Genomic DNA, 27,681 nt, shown 5'->3' on the forward strand with positions numbered 1-27,681 from the left:
CATCGCATTAAAAAAAAAAAATTAGTCAATGTAGAACAGAAGACAACTACTTCACATGATGATTACAATCTCTCTTAAACAAAAATTTATTCAAAAATAAAAAGAACATGGCGGCCACCACATTTTCACTTGACTTTTTTTAAATTGAGATTGCTTTAAAATTACTTTTTTATACGAGTAGCAATGAGCCTCGGACTTCATTTTTTTGTTAGTTACTCTCCCTGAAACTGCCGGCTAGGCTGGGCTTCTCTTTGTAAGCGTTCTGCACACGTGCCATAGCTGCTATCCGCCTCACTGTGTATTTCTATCTGCCTTTCTGTTAGCGAAACAATCACACATTTTTAGTTTCTTTTTCGATCTTGTATTACGCTGTCATATTATTTTTATAGATATTAAAAGTTTAATGCGTAGACCATCTAAGAGACGAATGCGCTGCCACAATCCTCTGTCCCTTTCTAAAGAAGAAGACGAAAGAGAAGAAGACTTGCTGATGCTGCAGCGGTGAGTTTCTTTGCACTGCCGCTAACGGAAATACCGATCAGTTATTTTGCTATCCCATAATAAGAAACTTAGCATAGAAAAGAACGCAAGGAACCCAGTGAGAACCTGGTCTATATAAGGCTTCCGTCTCAAATGGTTTCTTTCAGATATTTGACGATTGCTAAGCTGTTTGTATCTGCATCGCTTTTTCTAGGCCGCGAGATGTGCTTCATCAATACTCCAGGTACAATCAAGGTTTTGGCGGCCTTCTGCTTTGTAAGTCAATCTAGGCATTCTTTATACTTGCAAAAACCATTCATCTATTTTAACATAGCGCCGCGGTGGCCCAGTGGTTACGGTGCTTGGAGTCTGACTCGAAGAAAGGGGATTTGATCCTGGCGGCGGCAGTTCCATTTCAATAGAGGCGAAATGGTAGACGCCCGTGCACTGTGCAATACCAATCCATGATTAAGAACCCCAGTTGGTCGAAATTATCTGCAGCTCTTCACTGCAATGTTACTCACCCGAGTCGCTTTGGAACGTTAAACTCCATGCACCAGTTTTTTGACAGATGAATCGAAAAGATAAACATCACTTGCATTAGCAGCTCAGGATGCCCTAAGGTGCTGAAGGGGTCAAAACGCATGTAACAGTAAATCTGGAACGTGCCAGAACATTGAAACGTTCTCTCAGCTGGGATTAACTGAAACATGTGGCAATAACTACACCCTTGGGTTTGAGGGATCGCTCTGGACCGTCAGCAGATATTGCTGCGCAACCATTTGATAAATAACCGTAGGCGCGGCTTAACAAATTTAGCCACGAAGACCCATTGGTTGAGAGTTAGACAAGCCACTTCTAGGCCACTAATACACATTACTTCGCCCTGATTAAAAGGAGACCTTGTGTCTTATGTTGTATCATGTGGTCTAGTAGGACTTCTGTCGTATGCTAATTAGTGTGTATAATTAATAGGTATTTACCTCAGCTACGCATAGGTTTTGTTCCTCTTTTTTATGCGCGATGCAATTAGCGGAATTTACGCATGGCGTTGCAGTCAGTTTGCAGCAGGCTAAAGAAATGAACTAACTTTTTGCAGACCTTCAAAAAGCATGTGCTGTCATCTTGCACAATTAGCCTTTCTTAAAGTTATCATTCGTATGCAGTTATGGGTATAATATTTGCTGGATAAAGAATTATTTACACTTACGCAAAAGCAAGTTGTTCTTACTGGGACAACGTCAGCTTCATTGTATTTGCTATCGGGATTACCTGAGTACTATGTACCTGTAGCGCTTTTATTTCTTTGTTGTATTAAATACTATTTAGCAGGCCTTTAGAGAACCATTAAATGATGTGCCGACGACTGCTTCATGTGTCGTCCAGTAAATGCCATGTCGATATGTCAGGTTTGCAACGCGACCTAGGAAAAGTACCTGTGGTGTTGCTGGCGGAAAATAACTTTAAATCGCGAATATTTTAACTGGTGTTACTAGTGGTAAATGACTTTAAATTTCGCAAATTTTAATGTGCCGCTTAGGTACAAAAAGTTCCTTAGGTTTATATAACATAAATTACTTTGTACTCCGAGGCAGAACGCGTAAAATACGTCAGGAATACATTTACTGAAACGCTTGACTGGTCTAATCACCTTGACTTGATTGCCGCGAAAGCTGAATGTCTCCTTCACTTTTAGTCTGAATGTGCTACTTCAAGGAGTCAAACTCAACCAAGAATCTTGTGGGGTCCGTGACCTTGAAGGTGCGGAAGTAAAATAAATATTGCCGAGTCTTGGTTTCGAACCCGCGGCTGTGTGAACAAATCAGCTTCGCTGGCCACTCCAAGAGCATACTGTGCTTTCGCATTTGTCGATCAACCCTTATTTTAAACTGCAACACACTCTCGCGCTATGCATTGCACATCGCTGCTTTCATCAACTTCCATCTGCGGTGCGAGTATATCAGATCTGCTGAAATTCTTTTTTTTTTCATCAACTTCCATCTGCGGAGCGAGCGTATCAGATCTGCACAAATTCAGTCAGTTCCCGCCGCAGTGGCTCAGTGGTTACGGCGCTCGGCTTCTGACTCGAAAGACGCGGGTTCCATTCCTGCCGCGGCGGGCGAATTTCGGTGGAGGCGAAATTCAAGGGGCCCGTGTACTGTGCGATGTCAGTGCTCGTTAAAGAACCCCAGGTGGTGGAAATTTTCGGAGCCCTTCACTACAGCGTTCCTCATAGCTTGAGTCGCTTTTGGACGTTAAACCCCAATAACCCAAACCAAATTCAGTCAGTGCTTAACCTCAGTCCAGTACATCACCGTAAGTGCCGATGGCCCAGCAAAGCATTTCTATAACCAACCAGGCTAAAAAGATACTTTTGAATGTCTGCTCGGTTAAACTACGCTGAAACCATGTCCAATTTTTGACGAAATCTTAAATGTTTTACGTCTTCACCAAACGCGGACTTTTACTGGACTAAAGTTAACCTAACTGAGAAACTGTGTTCCTTACAAAAAAATTCGCAGATAAAATAGAACATATGTCTAAACAAGCAGCACGCTTTGTAACAGGAAATTATAACATCACTATAGAGGATCTGAAATAAGAGTTGATATGGAAAAATCTCTTCATGCAGAAAAATACTGATTCAAAATTTCCTGAGAGTACGTGCAAGAATAAAGCTGGTATTGACATAGCGCAATACACTAGGGAGCCGCATTGTGTTTGATGCAGGAGCAACATGCTCAGATAATTATACGTGAGCAATGCCGCAATAAAATGTTTAAACGTTAATTTCTCTTAAACAACGATTTAATAGAATCTGTTACTTACTGAAGTGATGTCTGCGCCTGATTTTGAAAATTTTATTCACAGAAAAACACGTTCTAACTTTTGTTTCTTTTTGACAATATTGATTCATTCACAGAGCTGAACTACGGCGTGCACTGTTTAATACGTATTTCCATTTTACTGTTTTCAAGTTTTTGTACTCTTTCCTTGCGTGTTCTTCAATGTTTTTCGTTCAGTTTTTATTCCCTTCTGGATCAGCGGTAGTGTTTGTGCAATTTACCACGAACTGTTGACCATTGCTGACCCTCTGTACATAACCCCTCTAGCATAGTGCTTAAGTGGATCGATGTAGGCTTACGGAAAGAAGAAAAAATAAGAGGTGCTAATTCAGAAATAAAACAGCAAATTACCATTAACACTCTCGCGTCTTACTTTAGGGCGGAGATTCAGCGTCTCCATAATTTCTGCGAGAAATTTCCTGTGGCTGTGCTTTACTCCTCAAGTTCGGTGTATACTAATAAAGTGACAAATTGGAAATAGAAATAGCTGCATCAACATCGTTTATGTACGGTGCGTAAAAGAGGGGCTCCTGAAAAAATACAATCTGAGAATATGTCCGTCGTAGAGAAAAACTCCAAAAAATACCAACGGAAGCTATGGCCCTTGAAAATTTGTCCCATGAGCACATTAGAAACAAGCGGCTGCAAAAGTTTTAATGCCAACAAACAATGATTTTGGTTTAGCATTGTGTTTTGACGGTTATAGCTGTCAGATTCTATCGCTACGATGGCTGTAGTTGCTATTTGAACTCCAGCAATGGCAACTCTGACAGTTACAATAGTTATGGCTTGGTCTCGGAGTTGAGAGTTCGGTTCAGGTTACTTCGTGGCTGGTTCCTCGGCTAGAAAACTGGTTCAAGTTGCTGGAGAACATTGCATCCCACGATTAACCAAGATTACATCAGAAAACGCTTCTTCAAAATTAAAAGTGGAAGTGTAAGAACTGGTGCCATCAGACGCCATGTGGCATCAAAAGAAACATATTGGTGACTGTGACAGATGGAAGTGCACTGCTTTTGCAACAGCGATAAGTGTCTGCTCACCACTTGGTAAAATTACTTCGTGGCATTATAAATTCTTGGTTTCGGGACCCTGCCTGTGAATATATAAAGGGACTCTTGATTCAGCTTATGTTTCCGGAACTATAGGCGAGTAAACCAAGTGGGCGACGGGGTAAATTCGCGGCGAACGCCTCTCAAATATCCCCTTATGATGTACTACGCACGTCCCTTCTACCACTCCAAATGGAGATCATTGGTAATATCGCCATTCCCATGCCAGCTCAGGAAGCTCGGATGCATGGCCTGTCTCAGCCACTGGAAAATTCTACGCTTCTTTGTATCTAGTCTCCCTTCCGTCTTCTTTAGAGCAATCAAGTGACGACTGGGGTTGGTTGGTATTACACGTTTCTTCGTCGTTCTGTTCGCCGCCTCTTTTCCTGTCGCAATTCGTTGCGCTGAAGTTAGGGCTACCCACTGCAAAAAAAAATTATTTAGAGTAGTCTGTTTCCCTGTCGAATATGAATCCCAGACTTACCTAAACTTACTCCCTCCTCAAGGGTGGACGGCCATCGACGCATGCGCTCTGTAAAAAAAAAAACCGCGACCATGAAGATGGCTCTGGACTGAGTGGGTGCGTCGTCGCCATAAAACCCTCACACAGCTTTTCAAAGCACTCGAACAGTGTACCTGCCTCTACATTTCCGTCATTTGCAAGTCGCCTTGAGCTCGAAACAAGACCTTCGCGTTCACACACATTACCATGCATTGGGGTTTAACTCCACGTGTCCTTAAAACCTACATCGTGTCCATCAGGCATCAGCAGTCGTCATAAATGCAGAACAGCGCGCACCGCTCAAGCGCTCTACACAGGTGCATGGACGACTGAAGAAATGTGTTAGATCAACGTTTGCTGACGCTGTGCCACCTCAGGCCATTTGCTCCCGGTTTTTTTTTCAGGGCTATTTTTCATACTTCCGCAGAATGGCGCAGCGATGCTCTTGAGAACCGCCGTTTTAAAACTATTTAATCGGATGACGTCACGACACAAACGCTTCAAAGTACAATAGAAGCCTCGATTGGGACGAACTATCAACAAAAATGGCTTGTTTTGGTGGCATTTGATAGCGACTCGACTCTATTACAGCACTTCTATCACATATAGCATATATTTGAAGCAGTATCAAATACCTGTGAACTGCAAAGAGTACCTGAATTTAAATATTCTTTGTAAAATGCTTGGTCTCCCTGAAGGTTACCTGGGAGTTCTTTCAATATTGAGGTATTGACGGGAGCATTATTTTTCGCATTATCTATGTTCCAACTCATGTTTGAGACATTGTTCAACGAAATTAAATTCCCTGTATTTCTGCTCACCTCTTTTCTTCTGCGAAGTGCGTGAACATGTCCAACCTGATATACCTGTTCATTCGCTACTACGACCTCGTGCCTCCCGACGCGCAGCGCATCAGGAGAGACATTCAGAGATTGATCCCCGACGTCAAAAACCTCGACAAGTACCGTAAGTGCACCTCTAATGCTCATCAACATGCATGTTGACTCGCAGGCAGACACTGACGTTTTCCAGACGTGGTACACATCCTAAAATAGCGCAGTGCTCCTTTCATTTGAACAGATCAGCTAAAATAGTGCCGTTCAGCGGCAATCCAGGCGTCATTGGCGTGTCGAATAAAGCAGGTGTCTCACATCCCTATTACGTCGCGTGGTCTCTTGATGCCATCACAGCCTGAACTATGAAAGCTGAACGCATGCCCACTGGGGCTAGTGGCAATTAAATAACCATTGGATTAGAGTGGCTGCGCAGGAAGAGCAACCAGAGGCTCACAAGCCCCACCGGTTGTTGTGTTTCAAAGAGTAACTTTCTGCGGCAGTTGTGCGTCACTTAACTGCTAAAACACTGTCGCATTAGTGGTGTGTCGACTTTTCAACGGTCGATGAATGTCAAGTAGAGAATGATCAATTCACGGTATATTGTCATGTAGGTAGCACCTAGGCTGCAGTGGTGTATATGCGCAGATGGATCTTTAATCCTAGTGAGTGGTATTCGTAAGGATAGATTACACATCATGTTCTGTAGAAAGAAAGAATAGCATTCGTGACTCCAAGTTGACACCCTATGAGGGCACCAGGCCACTGAAGCGACCCATTGAGGCTATCTTGTCATCCTCTTATGGCATACCTTTAGCGCCCCTCTTGTTTTAGTCTCACTCTTAACATCACGTTAAAGCTGCTGAAGCTTCGTATAGATTCACATGTCGTTCATAACCAGTTATTCTTGAGTGTTATTTTGAAAACAAAACTGTAGCAGATGTTCTATAACGTGTTCAACTGGGGTGTCAGACTGCCATCGGCTTTCATAGTTGATATAGTAGTAGGGCACCTTAGGTTTCGCGCTTTTTAAGGCCAGGCAAAAAGAAGGAGGTGATGTTTCCGTGGGGAAAGAAGAGACAACATTAACTACAGACGAGGTCAGGCCAGAGCGTGCGATCTTCGAGGTGCAGCGAAACTGAAGGCTGTGGATGTACAGGAAGGCAAACGAAGCGGTTGAAGCCTAGGATAAGAAATAACGTTTGCTTTGTCTCTCCAAGAGTACAGTAAGCTGTGTGAAGAACTCTGCGCATTTTCTGCTACCTACGAAGGCAGCGCATGTATGAAGTACTTCCATTGTGTTTTTCGGCCTGTTAAGTTTTTTAATTTCCTTCCTTGCTCAGAGGCAAAAGCCTTAGTACGTCGGTAAAGTTTTTGCTCACACTACGCGTGCGTTGATTTCTCTTTGGTCATGGTTGATAAGACAAACAAGATCGCAACATAAAAAACAGGTGGGTGCTATAAATATTTCTATTGGAAAGACGCACTGAATGAAGCCGGCTGAAAAGCCGTCCCACGTTGACGGAAAAGCCGTTGTTACATGGCAGCAGGATCTTGTAATGTCACAGATCTCTTATATCGCTCAATTGAGGTGGAGACAAAAAGGCTGAATTTTGCATCGTAGTAGAATGGATAGATGGGATAGTCAGTGTGTGTTCATTTTTGGTTAGAAAACGGCGCGAATGGACGAAATACAGTAAAAAAAGGAAACACACAGACGATCACTGTTTTAAAACGGCTAAAAGGGCTCTGATCACTTGAAAAACACTGTAGTAAAATGGATAGTCCGGCTAGTTTGTATGTGTTCTTTTTGGGTAGAAAACACCGCGAACAGACAAAAGACAGAGAACAGGGAAACACAGAGACTCTCTTTTTTTCTGAAACACGCAAAGGAGCCCTGTGCACTGGAAATACACTGCAGTACAGTACTCATTTCTTTGCGTCCTTGTTCTCTGTCTTTCGTCCGTTCTCGCTGTTTTCTACCAATAATAACTTTTGCATGTGCATATTCTGGGAGTGGGCTGTGAACGTGAGGTTAAGCAGACGAAGCTCTCCTGTAGAAACTAACTTTTTGTTTCATATAAAACGAAATATTTTCTGTCTCCTTAAGTGTGTTTCTTCGGCTGTGCTAATTATTGCCAAAATTTTCAATTGCTTCAGCAACACAGTGAAATGTTGTGTGTAAAGAGGTTAAGGATATCTCCAACACCAATTTTGGTGTTGCGGCTCTGCGCTGAGGCGTAGAATGTTCTTATTTGTCATTTCAGCCTTCATGCTAAATTTTGAATCCGCGGGAAATTTCATCTGAGCGCAAATTAATTTGGAATCAGTTCGTATTATGGCGTCAGAGTGATCTGTACGGAAAATCATGCGTGTTTGACGTCCTAACCTACAATATTCTTGATAATCTTTTGCCATTTGCGGAAGGCGAGAGCTGCGAACTTGTTTTTTTATTATTTCAGAATAGTTTTTGAAGATGTCAGTTGCATTGTTCGGTTTGGCCACTAAACGCACTCATGAGATTTTATGGCAGCCTCTGTGCCGTCATTTGTTGTTTCTGGTAACTTCATGTGTTGGTGGAAACCAAGTTAATACTTTTTGATGCTTGTTGCTTGCTGAACGCACCTTCTTTTTTTCTTGAACGCAACTTGTTTACTTCTTGAGCATCTCGGAAACGCGACGAAGAGGAATGGTCAAAGAAGTAAAATCCAATGTGTACTGAAAACTTTTGAGAATTCTTTTTCGTTAAGCTTTAACTCCCGTGATACAAATTTTTCCAGTGATGCAGCTGGTGCACATCGTTCATAGGAGATACTAAAAGACAACCAACTTCATCCCCCCAAAATATTTCTTTGCTCCTATTTCGCAGCTGGCTTGCACTACACGAGCGAATTATGTGTTAAAGAGAAAGGAACTTTGTCACCTGAAATGTGACATTTTTTTGCAGAAACGACACGAAATCCTCATTTACGTGAATGTGGCTGTGTCGTAAGAAATGCTTGACAACAATTTATGTACTGTGCCATGTACCCGAGCGTATTCTAAAAGGGAACGTACGTTCATCATAAAATTACAAAGGGTAAATATCGTCCACATTATGCAGCAATCAGAAACGCGAGCCTGTAGTTATTTGTACATGATCACTTGCATCTTTGTCACTGGGCAGAACTGTATTTTTATGCCTTTCTCTTAATTCTGCCTGGTGGTTTTATTTTGCTCATTTTATTTTCTGGTCAACAGTGGCTCCAAGAGACTCGACTGTCTTCCTCAGCTCTCTCGCAGCTATCAGCGTTGTGTTCGATTACATCCTCTACGTCGGGGTAGAACAAGTGAGTGAACTACGACTGATTCCTCCTCTGTCTAAATGTGCGCAAGTATATAGATATCACCTGGCAGCTTTTAGCTACCACGAGTGAAGTAAAATGCTCAGCGGTACTGGAGAGCTCTATGTTTTGGCAGTGAAACAGCATTTCAGGCTCTGTATGCACTCTGTAGAAGTGACATCACCCTATCACAAGTCATTTACATGCAGCAAATGGCAATTATCCGCTCTACTCACAACACTTCTCTCAACCAATGGGAAAAAGCGGACCTGATCATGTCACTTCCGTCCAGTCAATCAGCAATATTTATCACTGAGGCACACGTTTTAACATGAGGATTTTGATGGTGTCGCATTAAAAGTTCTTGCAGCCAAGCGTCCCCAGCGCTCAGTCATCATTTGTATTAGAGGTGGTGGTCTAAAGCATGAGACAAACCACATGCATGCGAGCAAGGCCTGGCACGTATACACAGGATTACTCCTCCATGTGAGACGCACAAGTTCTGAGTAAATATTTCGTGCATATTAAACAACAATTAAGATGCATCATGTTTCGTATTTCTCGTATGTCTCGTATTTTTGGGATGATCAAACCAATAGCGCAGTGCGCGTGTCCCTTGCCTGACGCATCCCTTCCAGTTCTCGTAAAGTGGCTGGCAAACCACCCGTGCGGCCAAACGCGCAGCGTTGCTCCAATTACGATGTCAGTTTTCTGTACACTAACATAAGGAGTGTTCTTTCTAAAAACGTAGCTCTTTCTTCTTTAATTGATTCATGCTGCTCCTCGGTCATCTCGCTTACCGAGACTTGGTTAAATGACATGGTTCCTGATGATGTCGTTTTCGCCTGTGACTCCGAATTCAACATATTTGTTTGTGACCGCACGGGCCGTAGATGTGGCGGTGTCCTTCTGGCTGTCAATAAAGTGCTCACTGCTGTGCCTATCGAGGTCACGTCGTACTTAGAATCGGTATGGGTTCGGTTGAGTTGTGGTCCCACGGTCGCGATCATTGGCGTCATTTACCGCCCTCCGGACATGAATTCTTCATTCGCAAGTCAGTTTTCTAATTTACTAAGCGATCTTACTTGTCGTTTCCCGAATTCAAGCTTACTTTTACTTGGTGACTTTAACTTTCCGGCTATTAACTGGTCGTCATTAACAGCTCCTGCCAATGATCCCGAAGCTCAGGCTTTCCTCCAGTCGTGTCTAGATTTCTCTTTGGAACAACTTATTTCTGAACCTACGCGTCGTTCCGCCACTACAGCCAATATTCTCGATCTTATCTTGACAAGTGATCATTACCTTTGCGCCAACATTGCGCTCCTAGAAGGCCTTTCCGACCATTCCATAATCACGGGTAACCTGAATTTTGTGCCCCATAAAAAGGTAACTCGTACTAAACAAATAAGGTGCTACAACCGAGCAATCTTCGGCGAAATCAACGCTCAGTTGTCAGTCTTTGCTGATCATTTTCTTCGCGATTTTTCGTCACGCTCCGTGGAAACGAACTGGAACCTGTTCAGCGTGAAACTTGCTACTCTCATTGACAGATTCATACCCGTCATCAGTATCCCTTGCACTAACACAGCGCCTTGGTTTAATAGGCATCTACGTCGCCTTAATAACAAGAAAAAGCGCCTTTACAGACAAGCCGACAAGAACAGACACTCCGAATCTTGGCAACGGTACAAACTATGTGATAAGGAATATCAGTCTGAGCTGATATCTGCACGTAGGCACTTCTTCACACACGATCTACCGGCAATGCTAACAAACAATCCACGGAAGTTCTGGCAGATAATAAACCCCGCTAATCATCCTGACATTACTCTTACCAACGCGGAAGGCAGCAGTGTTCCAGTGGCCGAATGCGCCGAACTTTTCAATAACGCATTCACATCCGTTTTTACCCGTGAAGATCTCCCTCTACCTCCTATTTCTGTCAGCACTTCTAATACATCAATGTCCGAAATATTTATCAGTGAGACCGGTATCTTATCCTTACTAGGGAAGCTTAAAACAACATCAGCATCAGATCACCTTGGCTTTAATAACAAAATACTCAAAAATTCATCTGATGGTATTCATCGCATCTTGTCCGCTATTTTTTCACAATCTCTATCATCAGGCGTGATTCCGCTGGACTGGCGCCTAGCTAAAGTTGTGCCAATTTTCAAGTCTGGCGATCGTACCTCACCACTAAATTACCGACCCATTTCATTAACTAGCACTGTTTGCAAACTTCTTGAACACGTAATTCACTCGCAGGTAATTAACTATCTTGAAGAACATAACATTATCTTTAAATATCAACATGGGTTCCGTAAAGGCTACTCATGCGAAACGCAACTTGCCGGATTCATTCAAGACATACATTCATCGATTGGTACTGGAATTCAAGTAGACTCCATATTTCTTGATTTTTCTAAAGCTTTCGACAGAGTACCTCACAACCGGTTATTAATGAAGCTAGCACTGCTTAATATTCACCCTCTTGTCATTGCATGGGTTAAAGATTTTCTCTTTTCCAGGTCTCAATTTACAACTGTCAATAACCACAATTCGTCTTTCAGCCAAGTACACTCTGGCGTCCCACAGGGAAGTGTGCTTGGCCCCTTACTTTTCCTAATTTTTATCAACGATTTACCAGATTCGATTTCTTCCCATATCAGACTTTTTGCTGATGATTGTGTAATTTATCGCAAAATTTTTTCTCACACCGATTGCCAATCCCTTCAATCTGACCTGGATTCAGTAACAGCATGGTGCTCAACCTGGCTTATGCAACTTAATCAGTGAAAAACTAAATTGATGTATTTTACTAACCGAAAGTCACGAATTCAAACTCCTTAAATAATAGCTCACTCGAGCTAGTCACCACGTATAAGTACTTAGGACTTCACCTTCATTCAGACTTAGCATGGAACCACCATATTAACCTTATGCTTGCATCTGCTAATCGGTCATTAGGTCTCTTAAAACATAACCTAAAGCATGCTCCTCCTCACCTCCGTGCTCATGCCTATACCACTCTAATTCGACCTAAAATTGAATATGCCTCGGCTATTTGGGACCCTTACCAATCTTACCTAATAAATAACATTGAATCATTGCAGAACCGCGCCGTTCGTTTTATTTACTCCGATTATTCACGTAACACCAGCGTCACAGCCTTAAAGAAACGCGCAGGTCTCCAGGATTTATGTCTCCGCCGTAAAATTGCACGACTATCACTTTTTCATAAACTTTATCATCATCCATCACTTCATAACGACTGTTTTTCTTTGCCTCCTTCGATTTTTGACCGCCGCGATCATCCCTTTAAAGTTAGACGTTTCACGTGCAGAACATTTATCTATGCGCATTCATTCTTACCACGCACAATATCTGACTGGAACACTCTGCCTTCATATATCGCAACCACCACTGATCCTGATAAATATTTTAAACTTATATCTTCAATAACTACTGCTTAACTCTTCGCATACATTGTTATTTTATTTGTTCATGGCTTCCTTTTTTGCAGGGTTTGTTACTGAAAAGATTCATTGTATTAGTGTTTTGTTTGTATAGTTTTAATCCTGCACTAATCTTCGTTCTTTGCCGCGCTGCCATTCTTTTGATTCTTTTGCTTACTTATATGTCATGCAAAGTGTCTTATTTGTGATTTTTTTATTCTTTTGCTTGTCATCCAAAGTGTCTTATTTGTGCTTTTGTTGTTTGTTTTATATTTGTGGTTTTATTGTTTTTTTTTATTCTGTTCAATTGCCTGTGCCCCCCCCCCCCCCCTATGTAATATTCTCTCGAGGGCCTTTAGAGGTATTCTGTATAAATTAAATAAATAAATAATGAAATTTGATCAGTGACGTTGCTTGCAAATTCCTCTACAGCTTGAACTTGTTAAACAGAAAACAACAAAATTTGCTCACTCATTTCTTCGGCTGTGTTTACATCACAAAAACTATTCACGACAATAGCACGTTTTGTATTCCTTCGACAAAAATTTTTCGGCATGAATATAAGGTCCTTCTACGAAAATGTGGAAAATATACATAATTAAATGAAATTGTTCATGACGGCGCAGTTAAACATATAAGATACTGGGCAGTTACGTAAAACAGGCAATTTTAAAACATACCGATTAAATTCACTTTCCGCCGCTTGCTGCTACTTTGTTATACTACTGCAACTACTGCTATTACTAAAGGAGCGGACTACAACAATGCTGCACCGAGAACTTTACGATACTACATCTGCAAATAAATCTCCGTCAAACGTCTCCTGTAGAAGGCCAACGCTAGACGCCTATGTCCTAGGCCAACTTTTGATCCTTTTGTCGTGTCCTTTTCTAGACAATGAACATACACCGAGCCCGCTATTTTCATTTTCGAAATACGCCGCATGACACCTTCCACGTTTGAAACGTAGCTCAAATCTTGTCCTCTGCAGCAGCATCCCGGTCTGATACTGAGCGCGTGGCTGTGGGGGATCATCGACTGTTCTCTCGACGCCGCCATTGGTATCGCTTCAGGAAACATGACCATCATGGATGTAAGAGCCCCGTTCACACCTTTGTCCTAAGAGCACTTACCAACAAGTAATCAAGCTCCAGCTTGAACGACTGCATGCAGTCTATACACTGTGCTGTTTATTTCTAAATATATTGCGGTGGAGGAAATATCCAGGAAAGTTGATAGTGTAGCAGTGAAGTTCTTCTAGCATCTTGTGTAACATTGTTGATTTTCACAAAGACGTTTTCCACGCTTTCTGTAGGTGCAGAATAACAGATGCTTTAATGTATTCGACCAGCTCCCAGCCTCTATGCTAATCACTAGTGCTCGCTTTCGCGGTTACGTGTTTACACCTGCCTACCGTACAGCATTCTCACTAGCTTCCTGGCGCAGAGAAATTAAGTTTTTTACGCTAAAACTATAACAGGTACCCAGATACTAATAACCTGGTTATCGAGGTTCAATCTGCATTTAAGCAAGAGCTTTTTTGTTGATTAAATCTCAGAAACGTTCTGAGGTCCATCTAAGCAGCCGGAAGCTCTTGCCGCCGCCACAAACACACAAAAGCCAAGAGCTAGGATCAAGGGTCAGTTTCGCAGTAATGCGAGTTGGAGAATGATACGGGAGTAATTGTAGCTTATAATGGATGCACGTAGTCAAAACAAAACTTTTTGTAACTAACAAGCTAGGGAAATCGCAGGTCAACGCTCGAATCAACCAGTCTACTTGGAACTAAATAGCCTTTCAAAGACCGCTGACTTCTCACAAAATGGCACCCCTTTCTTGAAGGCTTTCACTTCTTTCGTTTCCATTGGTCACTAGAAAACAACTTCTATCAATAACAAGGTTAAATCATTGTAACCGCCATCCCCACTATTATCGACAATAGGCGGGCTCCGCTCGTTTAAAGACCAATCCCCCTTCTTCTGATACCTAATAACTCCTTTTTAAGACGACCACTCTCATTCTGTCCTAGTAATTTTCCCAATCTGAAGTTACATCTAAACTTCGGCTTTCATTGCACTCACTTTAATGAAATTGAACGGAGTGATTTGACCATGAAATGATTGGTTATCTGCCTGCCGTTTGAAGTGTCCAGCCGAGTTCATTTCGGATAGTTGATTTGTATCAGCACAAAATTATATATGTTCTCAAAACCACGCTACTCGCATTACTATCTCCACCCAGCTTTTGATTTCTGTGCCAGTGCTCCTTATGCAGCCCTCAACAGAATTTTAAGCGCTTTCTTTGCTTTACAAAAGGCGAGTTTGTGCTGCTGTTGGCCAAGCTTGCACAACGTGTTCTATAATGTCTAGAGTTTTCTGTGCTAGCGTTACGAAGAACCAAAATATGCTTCCTATATAATCGTTCATTCCCACGGTGATATTAAATCATTTACAGAGCCTTGCTCGGCCGCCGGAGTTTGTCTCTACAACGGAACCGGTAGAAAGCTCTCTAGACGTAAGTATAAATATCCTGAATAAAAAGCTCAGTACCTCAAAATATCGATTCAGGGTGGCACACTCTCCGTGTACCGACTGCGTCACTAGAAATGTTGCGTACATTTAACGTAGATCTCGAAGCACCCCCAGATTTGTTAAATTCCCTCGCCTCAAATAACTCCGATATTTCAGGAGCTGATACTGTAGCTACGCTGCTGTCGGTATTTGCATCACCGGCGATGAAGCTGTAGTCATGAGAGCTAGCTCGAAAGCTCGAGCGAGCTCCTTTCAGTAACAGGTCAAGGCAGCAGCGTCGACCCGGCTGGTAGGGAGATTCTGAGAGACGGAGGCGTTCTGCAGTCACTGGACCACCTTCAGTAACCGGATCACATCACTCCCGTCATGTTTTTGTCAGGAGCTAGGCAATACAATATTTTTTTCTTTAATAAGAGGCACAAATTGTCATGGACTCATGAGACCCACTCTAAACAGGGGCGGGGACAGCGGGACCAGAGGCGTTAAGGTCGCAAGAACAGTCCACCGTATCACTTTCCTTCTCGTGACAATTCATCCAAAGCAGACAGCAGCAATTCGAAGTGGAGCACTGCACGGGCCTCAATATCAGGCCCAAGCCCGGCCCGAGCCCGGGACCTGAAGCCCGAGCCCGGCCCTGGCCCGCGGATTCAAGCCCGCGCCCGGCCCAGGCCCGCTAAATTATCGCTCTAGCGAGCCCGGCCCGGCCCGTGAATCCCGGAGTGAAGCCCAGCCTGGGCCCGGCCCGGCCCGTTTCACAGTAACGCTTGAGGTATACTGCTCACTCTGAGCAAGTATACTGCTACCAGACCGATAAAAACTGGCCGACAAAGGTTCTGAAATCACAGTTTGGCTTGCAGAAAGTTGGTTCTTTTTAACCCAGAACGAAGTGATTAAGAGTAGTTTTTCGACAGGAGATCTCGAGTAGGTGCGCAAAGGTAAACTCGGATCTTCCGAGAGTCAAATAAAAAGGGCTGCATACGCGCGTAATAGACTACGTTGCGTAACAGACTACGCCCGCGGAGTATAAACATTAAAGTTGCCTAGCAAGCAGTAGGAAGACATTTTTTTAGTGAACGCGATCTCACAGGTAGGACCCATAGCCGAACTCATCGCCTTTCAGCAGAAACGAAAAACTGAAGGCTTGAGTATTTCACGGTGTGTGTTTTGAAGATATACAGGGTCTGCTCTGAAAGTAGTAGGACTGGTTTTTTCCTGGACGAACGGGCGGAGGAGAGGCGTTCTGCGCGTGCAGGATCGTTGAAGGGGGATATTAGGAATGCTGGGGAAAATCGGCAGTTGACTCTCGGCTGTTGAAGAGAGCAGGTCGCTTGTACTGTGAACCCCTATCGAAGCGTCTCGTCACACAGAATCATGGAACGTTTACTGGATCAGCGATACGCGATCAAATTTTGCGTAAACCTTAGTAAAACGGGCAAAGAGACTCACGACATGATTAAGGAGGCCTACGGTGACGCTTCCCTGGGTAGATAACGTGTTTTTTGAGTGGCAGAAGCTGTTCAGAGAAGGTAAGGAAAGAGTGGAAGACGACGACCGCTCCGGATGCCCTTCGACCAGCAAGACCAACGAAAATGGGTAGCGAGTGAAACATTTATTGAACAGCGATCGTAGGATGAATATCAGAATATCAGAATGATTGCTAATGACTTCACCATTCCTCTAACCGAAGGTTTTGATATCGTGACAGGAAACTTAAACATGAGGAAAGTTTGCGCGAAGTTGATGCCGGGAGTGTTGTCAGAGGAGCAAAAGGCCAACCGGAAAGCGATCTGCCAGGATCTTCTTCATCGTGCGAATGAGGACCGAGATTTTTTGCCCAGCATAAGGCGGCAACGCTGCCTCGGCCTTCCTATAGCCCCGACTTGTCCCCGCCAGTCTTTTTTCTATTCCCGAGAATAAAATCGACGCTCAAGGGGAAACATCACGGATTGGTAAAGGCGGTTCAACAGGCCGTGACAAGGGAGCTAAAGAGCATTCCGGTCCAGGCGCTCCTGCAGGCGTACGAAAACTGGAAAACTCATAGGCAGCAGCGTGTAGGTGAGGAAGGGTGCTACCTTGAAAAATTCTTATCGTTTGTACTATTCTCATGAATAAATTTTAAATACAAAATGAGGCCTATTACTTTCAGAACTGACCCTGTATAAGCGTCCTAAACTCATATGTCCTTCCAGAATGCATTTCTAATAGTGTATAGGTATGTTTTGGGATGACGAACGATGAATTAGGACCGGTTAAATTTTACTCTTGCTGGTGGAGCAGAAGATAACGCGCGAACCACGTGATAACTTACAGGGCAAAACACTTGTCATATCAGCCAGGCTGAAGAAGCGAGGTCGTTATAGATGTGGTTATGATATGAGATTTACAAACTCCCGCGAGCTTTTGTGGGTATTCCATTTACGAGACGTTCCGGTCAGCTGATCAAAAAGAAAACGAAACGCGCTTTAGTTTGTGAATTTTCTCAGATGAGAAAAATATAGCTATAAAATAAAAGTTATGTTTTTGAGGCTTAAGAACCCAAGGGGAGTCAGGCTGTGAGAGACACCGAAGCAGAGGGCTCCGGATCATGTCGACCACCTGGGTTTCTTCAACGAGCAATGATACTACAAAGTACATGGCTGTCATGCTTGCCGCCTAAACAGAAATGCCGCCGCCGAGGCTAGGAGCAAACCCTGGTTCCCCGGCAAGCGCCTTGACCACTAAGCCACCGCGGCGTGGAAATAAGAAAATAAATAAGTCAATGAATAAAGATTAGTTTTTTCTCAGCGAGTACTATAACCCGTAGCTCATCCATGTCGCTGCTCAAATGCCGCAGTTGTGTACTTCACTCTGCAATAGTGAATGAATAGTTGGACACCAGCCGTTTTTAATGGACCCAATCCCGGCTCGAGTCCGCAGCTTTAAGCCCGAGCCCGGCCCGGGCCTGCAACTTCAGGCCCGGGCCCGGCCCAGGCCCGGCAAAACAGATCATGTCCCGGCCCGACCCGGCCCGCGGGCCGGGCCGAGCCCGGGCTTTTGGGCCGGCCCGAGCCCGTGCAGTGCACTAATTCGAAGTAGCATGTGTTCCAATTCGAGATTTAACTAACATTGAAGAGTTCAAACCAAGCGGTACTCATTTCATAGTTATGCAATATATATACACGGTGCTTTAGCTAAGACCTTTTGGAATTTAGAAAAATAGGCTTTTTCGGATCGAACACCGCTTTTTGTATCATAAGATAGTCAACAGTGTACTGCATCGCAGTACAGCTATGATTTGCTAAGTGATATTGAGTTAACTTTAAGTATTATTGTTAAGCTCCACAATTATTGAGAGGCTTGTAGCTCAGCGTGATATCCATATCAGATTTTGGATTTTTTAAAACGCGTTACCTTCTGCGGTGCGGTACAACAAATTTTGGCTAGGTAGAGCTGAAATAATTGCGCTTTGGTGAAGCCTGTAGGGACAGCAACCTCTTTAGTTCAAGTAACTCCTCGAAGTAGCCAAGATTTGTTGGGCCACACCACCGACGTTCACCGCGGTCTCGAAGTTCTAAAAACTGATACGGATATTACGCGTGGGGGGCTACACGCCTCTCAGTAATTAAGGAGATTAGCAGTGGCGGTTAAAGCTTTAACTATTCAGTATTAGTAAACCAGACTGCTAGTTAGCTCGGCTTAGCTGTATTCTGATGTACTACACCACTGACAATGCTATGACGGAAAAAGGGGAATGAGGTACCATGTATTACCCAATTGCCCTTTTATTTTTGCACAGTTAAAAACCGGTAGCTGAAAAATCCTTTGGGTGATGCTACCAGGTTTCGATATGCGTATAAATAGCCGTTGTTTGCCGACGACAGAGCGTCACTCACGCGAATGCTGCGGCGCGCACACATATTATTTCTAATAGAGATGAGTGGTGAATTTAAGCTTCTACTTCAAGTGAGTTGGGCTCTGCCATTGAAGTTGGCACTACTTAACATAATGACGCTGTGCAATCAACAACCAATCTGTGTACTCTTCGATATTGTTGCTTATCTTGGAAGTTTTTGTCCAGTTGTGGCGCCTGTAAAATACGCTTTGTTATATCATTCTCAAACACTTAAATCTTGGCTTATTTTTCCAAGCATAATTAGAGCAATCAGAATAGGCCCAATGTTATCTATTTTTTCGTCAACACTTTTCTTCCTGATGCATACTTACCGAGGTTCTGAGGCTATAGACGTCCGCTAATTTCCACTTGTTATTCAGTAGTTTAGAGCAGACGCATGGCAGCAGAACTAGAATGACGTTCTCAATTTTCTTTTTTGTATATGCATTTATATACCCCGGCCAAGGATAACCGCATTTTATAGCAAGAAAACGTGAATGAGAAAGTTCGTATAAAAATTCTTTGTTTTTATTGGTAGACAAAGCTCCTTGCCTCGCAGACTAAAAGTGGTCTCCGAAGGATTCACATAAAGTAAAAAAAAAGCCTTACAGCCGTTTATTTTCAGGGCTCGATGGCTGACAACCGCTGAGTATTTTTCTACATGACTAATGAAATAACGTCAATCAAAACTACGACTTCGCGGAACTGCCGCTGAATGAACAAAAATAGCCGGAGTATCGAATGAGTGATTGGGTGTACAGATATCTAAGGAGGAAGTGTAATCTGCATTAAGGAAAGCCAGGCTAGAGTCACCGTTCTCTTGAAGCGGCAGTTTTGTTCATTTCTATTAGTTGTTTCTTGTTTCGTTTAGGGGTGGGAACTGGGTGGGTGGAGTAGCTGATCGGCGCGTAACTATGATGACTCCGGACTGAAATCCTGCCAGTGTTCATTTAATGGCTCGCATCGAAAAGAATAAATGCGCGTGTTCATTGAAAACTATTGTCATACTTCGTTTAACGTAAGCTACGCTGAGCTAAAAATTCTTGACAATTGGTCTGAAGGCATCATAACGAGCTGACAATGCAGGCATGTGGCCAGACTTTGCACACACTGTTTTTTCACTGTCAACACGAACTCGTGCGTGCATTGTGCAGAGCGGAAGCACCCATCGCTCTCTTCGTGACTAGTATATCCGAAGAGATTTGAGAAGGTTGCAGTATATGTATTCAACACGAGCAATTGTTAGCGCTTGTTTCTTATTTTTGGTTCTTATGTTTCATGCCAGTTATATCGCAAGAAGTATGGCACCTCTCCATTGCCATTGCCGACGACACTAAAACCTTCGACCACACAAGAGCTACCGCTAAGCAACGACACCGAATACGTTCACGCCCGGAAGAAGCAGGCAAGTTAATCAATGTTACCAAACGTGACCTTCTATCGGTTTTTGTCTTCGCTATGTTATTCATTTCATGAGACGCTAACGGCAAAGCTATATATTTAGTCCGATCTCGAAATATTTTACCAAAGAAGCCAAAGTGGTAAATGTGAAGCGTTTAATCTGCTCTTTTAACGTGGTACCTTTAAGGGTCGCATTGAGGAGCGAAACCGCTGTAGTTGGCGTTGGGGAGTCGGGAAAGTCAGGAATGGTCCAGAGGGTCTTGACATCAAAACCACAGGACATCGCGCAGGTTACTCAATCGCCCTCCGACGACCACACAGTGCAGCAATGATGATGTCATTACATAGTTCCTTACCGGTGAACCCAGCTGTGACGACATACCGCCGCCATTGCGTAGTTCCTCCGAAGAAAGAAAAGCAATTGCGCTTGAAAGAAAATGCTCGAGCCAGGACTTCAACTTTGGACACTTTGGAAGTGAGCCGGGCGCGCTAACTTTCGACCACTGAGGAACATCCGTTCATCGTGGCTAAAGGGGGTCTTGTGCGTCTTGTGATGAATAAATAAATTTAAAGTAACCAAAAACAAAAATAAATAATATGAATAAAGAAGAGCGTCCGTGTGTGCGAAGCTATAAGCAAAGAGGGCCCAGGCACCGTATGGGGACCATTAACGCCAACGCTTCATACCCTCACGGTGGACCTTGTCTGCTCTGAATTTTTTTTAATATGGGAGAAATAACCGCTTACCACGTTTAAACCAAGCACGCATTTCTGAAACTAAATGCAAGTAGCAAGTCAAGCCGCTATGGTGAGCTCCGGAAAAACAATTTTGTCAACATCCTTCTAAGCGTGAACAGAAGATTTCCTAGAGAAGAAACGTGAATTATCGAGCCACTTCCCTTCCCCATCATCCGCCGCTAGAGTAACAAGTTTGCCAGTCCGATTCGCTCGGTACGTATTGTATTCCGCCTCTCCTAGCGAGAGATGGCACATTCCGAGGGAGGGCAGAAGGAACAGAGCTGTCAGCGTTTTCTGGGGCGCGCCTCCTTATGGCATTATGACCACTATAGCGCTGCTCCTAAAGCTTTTCGCTATAGTGAACAGAATGTGGACGTGCCCACCTCATTTCTTCTTATTGAATGATCTTCTAGGGCACTATGTTTGGGCTAAAAGTGTGAACTTTATTGTCACTCCATTTGGTATTCATATTAACACGAAAGTGTACGCACATCGCAGGTGGTTGGCAACCAGGAAGCAATTGCAGGCACCGAACTCTACAGACTCACGGTGAGCGCACTTTCAAGGAGGCTTGCATATGAAACTAGAGGACATGTGAACGTATATGTAATGCACGCAAGCACACACACACACACACACACACACACACACACACACACACACACACACACACACACACACACACACACACACACACACACACACACACACACACACACACACACACACACACACACACACACACACACACACACACACACACACACACACACACACACGCACACACACACACACACACACACACACACGCACGCACGCACACGCACAAGCACGCTCGCACAAACACACACACACACGCACGCACACACGCACACACAGAGAGAGAGACGCACGTGCACGCACACAAACACACGCACGCGCACGCACAAACACACTCCCACGCGCGCACGCTCACGTAGAGAGAGAGATACGTGCGTGCACACACGCAAACACACACACACACGCACGCACGCACACGCACGCACACACACACACACTCAGATCACCTTGTTAATATGCATGTAGATCCATTTTTGGCCTGCAGGTAGAGCACCCCCATTCATATTTCCCTGAGGTTGGTTGTCTGAAGGAATCACAGTATAATTTTTGGATGAAGCATAGGGTCGATCTTTCCAGCGTGCAGACGTCCTGAATGAATCTTTATTATTTTATTTTTATGTTTACGTAGATTACAATACACACCTCTCATTGTTGATTTTTTTCTCTTCATTGTGTGCTCTTTAAGGGTTACCCTGTACTAGCATTTAGTTGGTCCAGTGGGCTTTTATTTTTAAATTTAAATTATAAAATGTTATTAACTGCTCTTTTCGTTTTAGCATGTAAGTTGTTCGGATTTTAAATGAAAGCTTCTTCATGCCATTCTAAAACAGTCATATTCGCAGTCTTTCGCTGATGCGTTTGCAATATAGGCTTGTATAAAATTCCTAAGTTTCTAACGTTTTGAAGACCAGAAATTATTATTCTGTGTCCTCGTACTATTCTACACGTATCTCATTAAAGTAAAATTCTCCTGTTATACTGCACAAAGTGGCCTAGATTGGCGGCCTAAATTGCAGCGTTCATAAATTTTGCGCGTGAATTAGGTGATCTATGCTTAGTGCAGAATCGTAGCAGATGGATAATTAAGAAAAAAAAAATTCGTTACCACTTCTTTGGGAGTTTCTGCGGGTGAAAGTTTGTTTCGTGTCGTAAAATTAAATATAGCTGATTGAAATATATAGCTCAGTGAAAAAAAATGGATGGCCCGACCCGATAGGCATCTCCAATTGCACATAATGGTTCATGTTCTGTTTGTTATATGCGTCGAATATCTTTTTATTGTTTGTGTAGCGTTGCAAACAAATAACATTCCTCGAAGTTTCATGTACTTACTTGGACAAAGTGATATATGTTGACGAGAGCAGATCCCTTACAATTGAAAACTGTGAAACAAATGCCGTCATTAATAGTGAAGAGAGGTTCCAGGAATTTAGAAAATTCTGCAGTTATTCAGTCCCTAATTTGCACCCCTATTTTCTTTAATACAGGAAGAACAAACTGCCGTTCTCGTGCTTTACGTCATATTTCGTCTAATATTCAAGGTACGTAATGGAGCCAATCGTGTGACTTCGTCACCTTCTTTGTTGATACTATTTTATATGCGCAGCTATCGCACGTGCTGCTTACCACGTATCAGTTTCTTAAGTTGTTTGCTGTGTTCAAGCAAAGAGCTGGTCCCTTTGTTTTTTTCAATCTACGACTACTGTTTTCAGCTTCTCATCGACAGCTTCCACCCCTCTTAGTGCCCTAGGAAAATCAGTCTTTGTTACAGTTTTAAAGTCTCATTATGTTCGCCCTACATCTACAAAAGCGCTAAATGTACAGCGCTACCTACGCAGCGAAATGGAGCTGAATGATACCAGAAGCTCCTCCTGTCGAGCACGATTCGTCGTGTAGTTACACTGTCTTACAAGCTAAATCTAGTCAAGCTTTTAAAAAAGGGGAGCACCGTAGCACCAGTGAAAGCAACTGAGATGCAGTGCGAGTCGCCTGGCCTAGTCGGCAGTATTTTTTTTGTTCTTCAAACGTTTTTACGTTGTGAAGACTACTAGCCCATCCTTTTAATTATTGGCTTCAAGAACAAAGTTTCAGTAAAAAAGATGATAATACTGAAAAATATTTGACTGAAATGCTTGCACAAACCTACAGTCCACGCAAAGTAGTTTTTTACCGGCAATAATCCTTAACTCTTATATTTTAAATTTAAAAAAAAGATACCTACTGCTAACGGTGCCACTTCAGTGTTCTGAGACGCGTCTCAAAGAGAAAAATCCGCTTTTTTCTGGAGTACTCTGCCCGATGAGCCTTTGTGTGTACACTAAGGCACAGATGTGGACAAGCAGCTCCTTACGTGATAGCTTTCTTTAAAGTCCAGTAAGTAAAGCTACCTAAATCGCACCTTGATGGAAACAGGACTGCTGGCTGTTCTTCGAGACGATCTACAACTTCTGTATCGCACTTTGTTCCCCAAACCAGTAATTGGAATGTTAGCTAACCAATCGTAAGTAATTAATCACACTTAAATAACTGAAAAAAAAATGCTACAGAGCACGCCACGTGACACTGAGTGATGGAGTAAACGTTTATTGAAGAGGATGGCGTCTGGAGCTCGTGGAGGTGAACCCTCAGTCCAAGGCTCCAGAGGCGTGCCGACCTTATGGCGACGAGCAGCGCTGCCTGGTCCTGGTCGACGAGGCGTGCGCTGGTCAGCTTCACACAGCTGCAGGACCTCATTACCCTCAAATGGTTTCTCCACGCTAGTAGACTGCGTGTTTTGGTTACCTTTAGCCGGGGCCCTTAGAACAGTAGAATGGGAAAACATAGGAATCATGACTGTTCTTCACTGCTGACACATTACCCTTTACATGGGTCGTTAACGGTGTTAAAAAATTAGAGGGACACTTGAATCACCTGAGGAGTAGAGTGCGACTGCCTTAGATGAACATTTGCATGCTATATGTATGTTTATGCGTCTCTACCAGTTCTTCCACAACATACACAATGTTGTTACTTTTTTCGTATCTTGCTTTGCACACCCGCAGTCATGCACTCAGTGAATCCGCCAAGAACCTGTTCCGACCTTCTTGTCTCACTCTTTCCCGGTAGCGCTCTTCCCCCTTGTTTCTCAGTTTTGCATTTTCTCTCGATGTTCAAGTTACATTATGACGCCATCGTCATCTCGACCAATCAGCGACTTTTATAAAAAACGCTGGGCATGACATTGCATGATGTGAAATGCCACGGTGGGCATATGGCTATTAAATCTATTTTTTTATATTTAATTTATTTGCCACGTGTCGCAATGGCCGAGCTGTGATTACGTCACCATTTGAAGGGACCTCGTAACATCGACGCACTATCGATCGATCAGCGACTTTTGTGTTTAACCCAGGACGCGATATTGCACTATGTGAAGTTTATTGCTGCCGCATTATTTCCACTCTAGGATAAAACTGCACCGAGTCATCATCATTCATGCTTGCATAGCAGCCCTTTCTGAAGAACATGCGATAATTGCAGAGAAGCGGCTCCATGAGCATTATACGATGAGAAAAACTTGTGTGCATTTTTGTGAAAAAAAGCTGCAAAGTGGGAGTCTGAGAGCTCGTTAGATAAACACTTTCACTGTGTAGCTGGATATGATATAAATGTTGTACGGTGCAAAGTTCACTCATCTAAAAGATATCGCCTTTAAAACTTCTGATTTATTATGCTCTGTTGTGTCCCTCTCTTTTTCCTACGCGAATTCAATCTGCCAAGGAAATTCAGCCACCATTAGTTCTAACAAAAGCAGGCGTTCGCTTCCCTGTGCGTGTAATTTAAATGTGTATACAAGAAGAAAAGTGTCACCTCACCAAATGTGAAGACATCAAGCTGCCATTCCTCATTTATTTATTTTGTTGTGATCTTCAGTGTGCACCTTTTTTAATAGTAGTCATCTAAACGAAAGCAAACGTTTTCAATGCTATAAAGTTATTATTTATCAACCTTTGTTATGGGTGCTTTTCCTATTGAGCCAATCAGTCTAAAAACTACAAGCACTCTTGACAAATTTTGAAGATCTTCTTAACAAAAGGTACCGCATATAAAACAGATATTATTCCTAAATTAATTCTTCGTGAAGCGTTCCCCGCTGCGTCTGAAAATAATGGTTGCATGCCAGTTTTCATATGTAAAGTAACAAAATAAAATTTTGATGGTACGTAGGGCTTGACATCCGAAGACATACATTGATTATGATGACGCCATAGTGAAGATTTTTAGAGTAGTTAAGATCATGTGAGGTTATTTTATATGATCAACCACCGGAGTTAATATGATTTTCACAGCTTCCCTCCATCGAATTGCGCCCGGCGCGGCCGAGATTTAATCCTACTATGTTCGTATCAGCAGCAGAAGGCCAATGCCACTGAGCTGTCGCGGGCGGTAAAAGATTTATGTCCGAGACATTTATGATCACCAGACGTCCAGTACTACATGGCTTCCTTTTCAACAGTGAATAGTTGGGCGTTCTTGCACATCGCTTCCATATAAATTCGGCCGCCTCTGCCGAGATTTGACCCACGTGTAATCAGCAAACGCACTCCAAAGCGACTGAGCCTTCGCGGCGGATAAAATCTTGAGATATGTGACGCTTTCCGCATAGCATACATGCACCGCCTTTTGTTATGCATCAGTTGGCGTTGCCATCCCAGTTGAATGCATTACATTGCCCTGCCTGATCGCTGCTCCTGTGCATGCACAGCTATTTCTCTTTAAGCCTATCGTACGCCAGCAACTGAGCGTGTCCTGTTGCTGTTTTTTGTTTTTGTTTTTTTATAAGCGTTAACCTGTGTCCGAGGATGGTTTTTTATTTCAATTTAAAATGTTCGCGTCTCTACCGGTAACTAAGAGGTTGGGGTTCCTACCAGCGTCTGCTCGACATAAACCTAGGTGCACTGAAATGTACGCCTGTCCTTAAAAAAGGTGAGAAATTATTATTACGCTAGCACTAGATGCCTCGCTACTGAAAAAGCCGTATTGTCTGCTGATGAAGCCTCCCCCTACCAGCTTCCTTCAGTTGTTTTCGCACTTGCTAGCAACAGGTGGGTCACAAAGCCGTCACGTATGCTAGTGAAGCCTCCTCTTCCCAGCTTACAAAAGTGGGGCGATGAGAATCACCACCTCTAGTTTGAAATGAGTGTGGACTGCAAGTAGGAAAGTGTAGACGAAGAGAGGGTGACAGAGACAGGTTGCGGGTGTGATGCGGAGAGAAGAAAACTCCCAATTCTTTTTCGTGCTATAGCACCAGGTGGGTCGCCAGAAAAAAAGCTGTTATGTGTCTAGTTGAAGCATGGTGCTGTCCTGGTGAATAGGAGAAACCGGTTTCGCAGCAGCTACAACCACGCACATAGGGGGAAACCATAAATGCCAGCTGTAGACAAGTGGAACGGAGGATAGCGCGCCTCGTGTAGCCTAGGGCAGATGAAGCAAACCAGTTTCGCGGCAGATGTAGTGAAAGGCAAAGGCCAAAACTGCGTGGCGCCAGCTGTAGCCTGCAATATTTGTAAAACCGTCATAAGTAACTAATGCATAGTGTCAATACGTATTGCGACGGCGCACTTACGTCTCTAACGACGTAAATAGGGACTTAATTTTTTCCCCTCAGTGTCTTTTGATTTTTCTGGGTGAAAATAAAACGTGGCTCAATGTGGCGCGCAGATGGGGGCCTTGGCGGGCATCAAGGACTATGCCAGCTACCTGGTGGCCCAACGCCAGAAGCAGCAGCTGGAAAAGCACCTCGACTACGAGACAGAAGAAACATCAATCAAGGCTGCTTCTGCCGCTGAAGTTCAACAAGTGACTGTCGAGTCCTGCGTCCCCATACAGCCAGCGTTGTCGCCTCCGGAGCTCGTAGAGCAAATGCCCCCGCCACCTACTCTGCCTCCATACCCTCTGGTGGACAGCATGCCCGTCCCTCACATTCCGTAGCGGATGTCACCCGGGACGGAAGAAATACGCATATTGTACTCCGCCCGTTTTCTACTTTTCTGCAGATTAATCGTCC

The 27,681-nt window shown here is 43.5% G+C and overlaps 1 protein-coding gene across 1 annotated transcript; it reads left to right on the forward strand.

The window, feature by feature from the left end:
- Nucleotides 1-702: 702 nt before the first annotated feature.
- On the forward strand, nt 703-27,605 carry LOC149371598 (uncharacterized). Its single transcript, XM_089580694.1, has 9 exons — nt 703-756; nt 5,720-5,846; nt 8,954-9,042; nt 13,486-13,587; nt 14,949-15,008; nt 20,182-20,301; nt 21,534-21,584; nt 23,123-23,176; nt 27,336-27,605. Exons 1-9 carry the CDS (start codon nt 703-705, stop codon nt 27,603-27,605), a joined length of 927 nt encoding a protein of 308 aa, XP_089436820.1.
- The last annotated feature ends 76 nt before the right edge of the window (nt 27,606-27,681 follow it).

The sequence above is a fragment of the Amblyomma mixtum genome, chromosome 1, assembly GCF_055824585.1.
Source record: "Amblyomma mixtum isolate Tamu chromosome 1, ASM5582458v1, whole genome shotgun sequence".
Classification (NCBI taxonomy): Eukaryota; Metazoa; Arthropoda; class Arachnida; order Ixodida; family Ixodidae; genus Amblyomma; species Amblyomma mixtum.

Bases quoted from the DNA above. Each gene is read 5' to 3' on its own strand.
- LOC149371598 (XM_089580694.1), top strand. From the start codon at position 703: ATGTGCTTCATCAATACTCCAGGTACAATCAAGGTTTTGGCGGCCTTC. The intron at 13,588-14,948 runs GTAAGAGCCCCG...AATCATTTACAG, and splicing joins GAAACATGACCATCATGGAT to AGCCTTGCTCGGCCGCCGGA. The intron at 15,009-20,181 runs GTAAGTATAAAT...GTTTCATGCCAG, and splicing joins CGGTAGAAAGCTCTCTAGAC to TTATATCGCAAGAAGTATGG.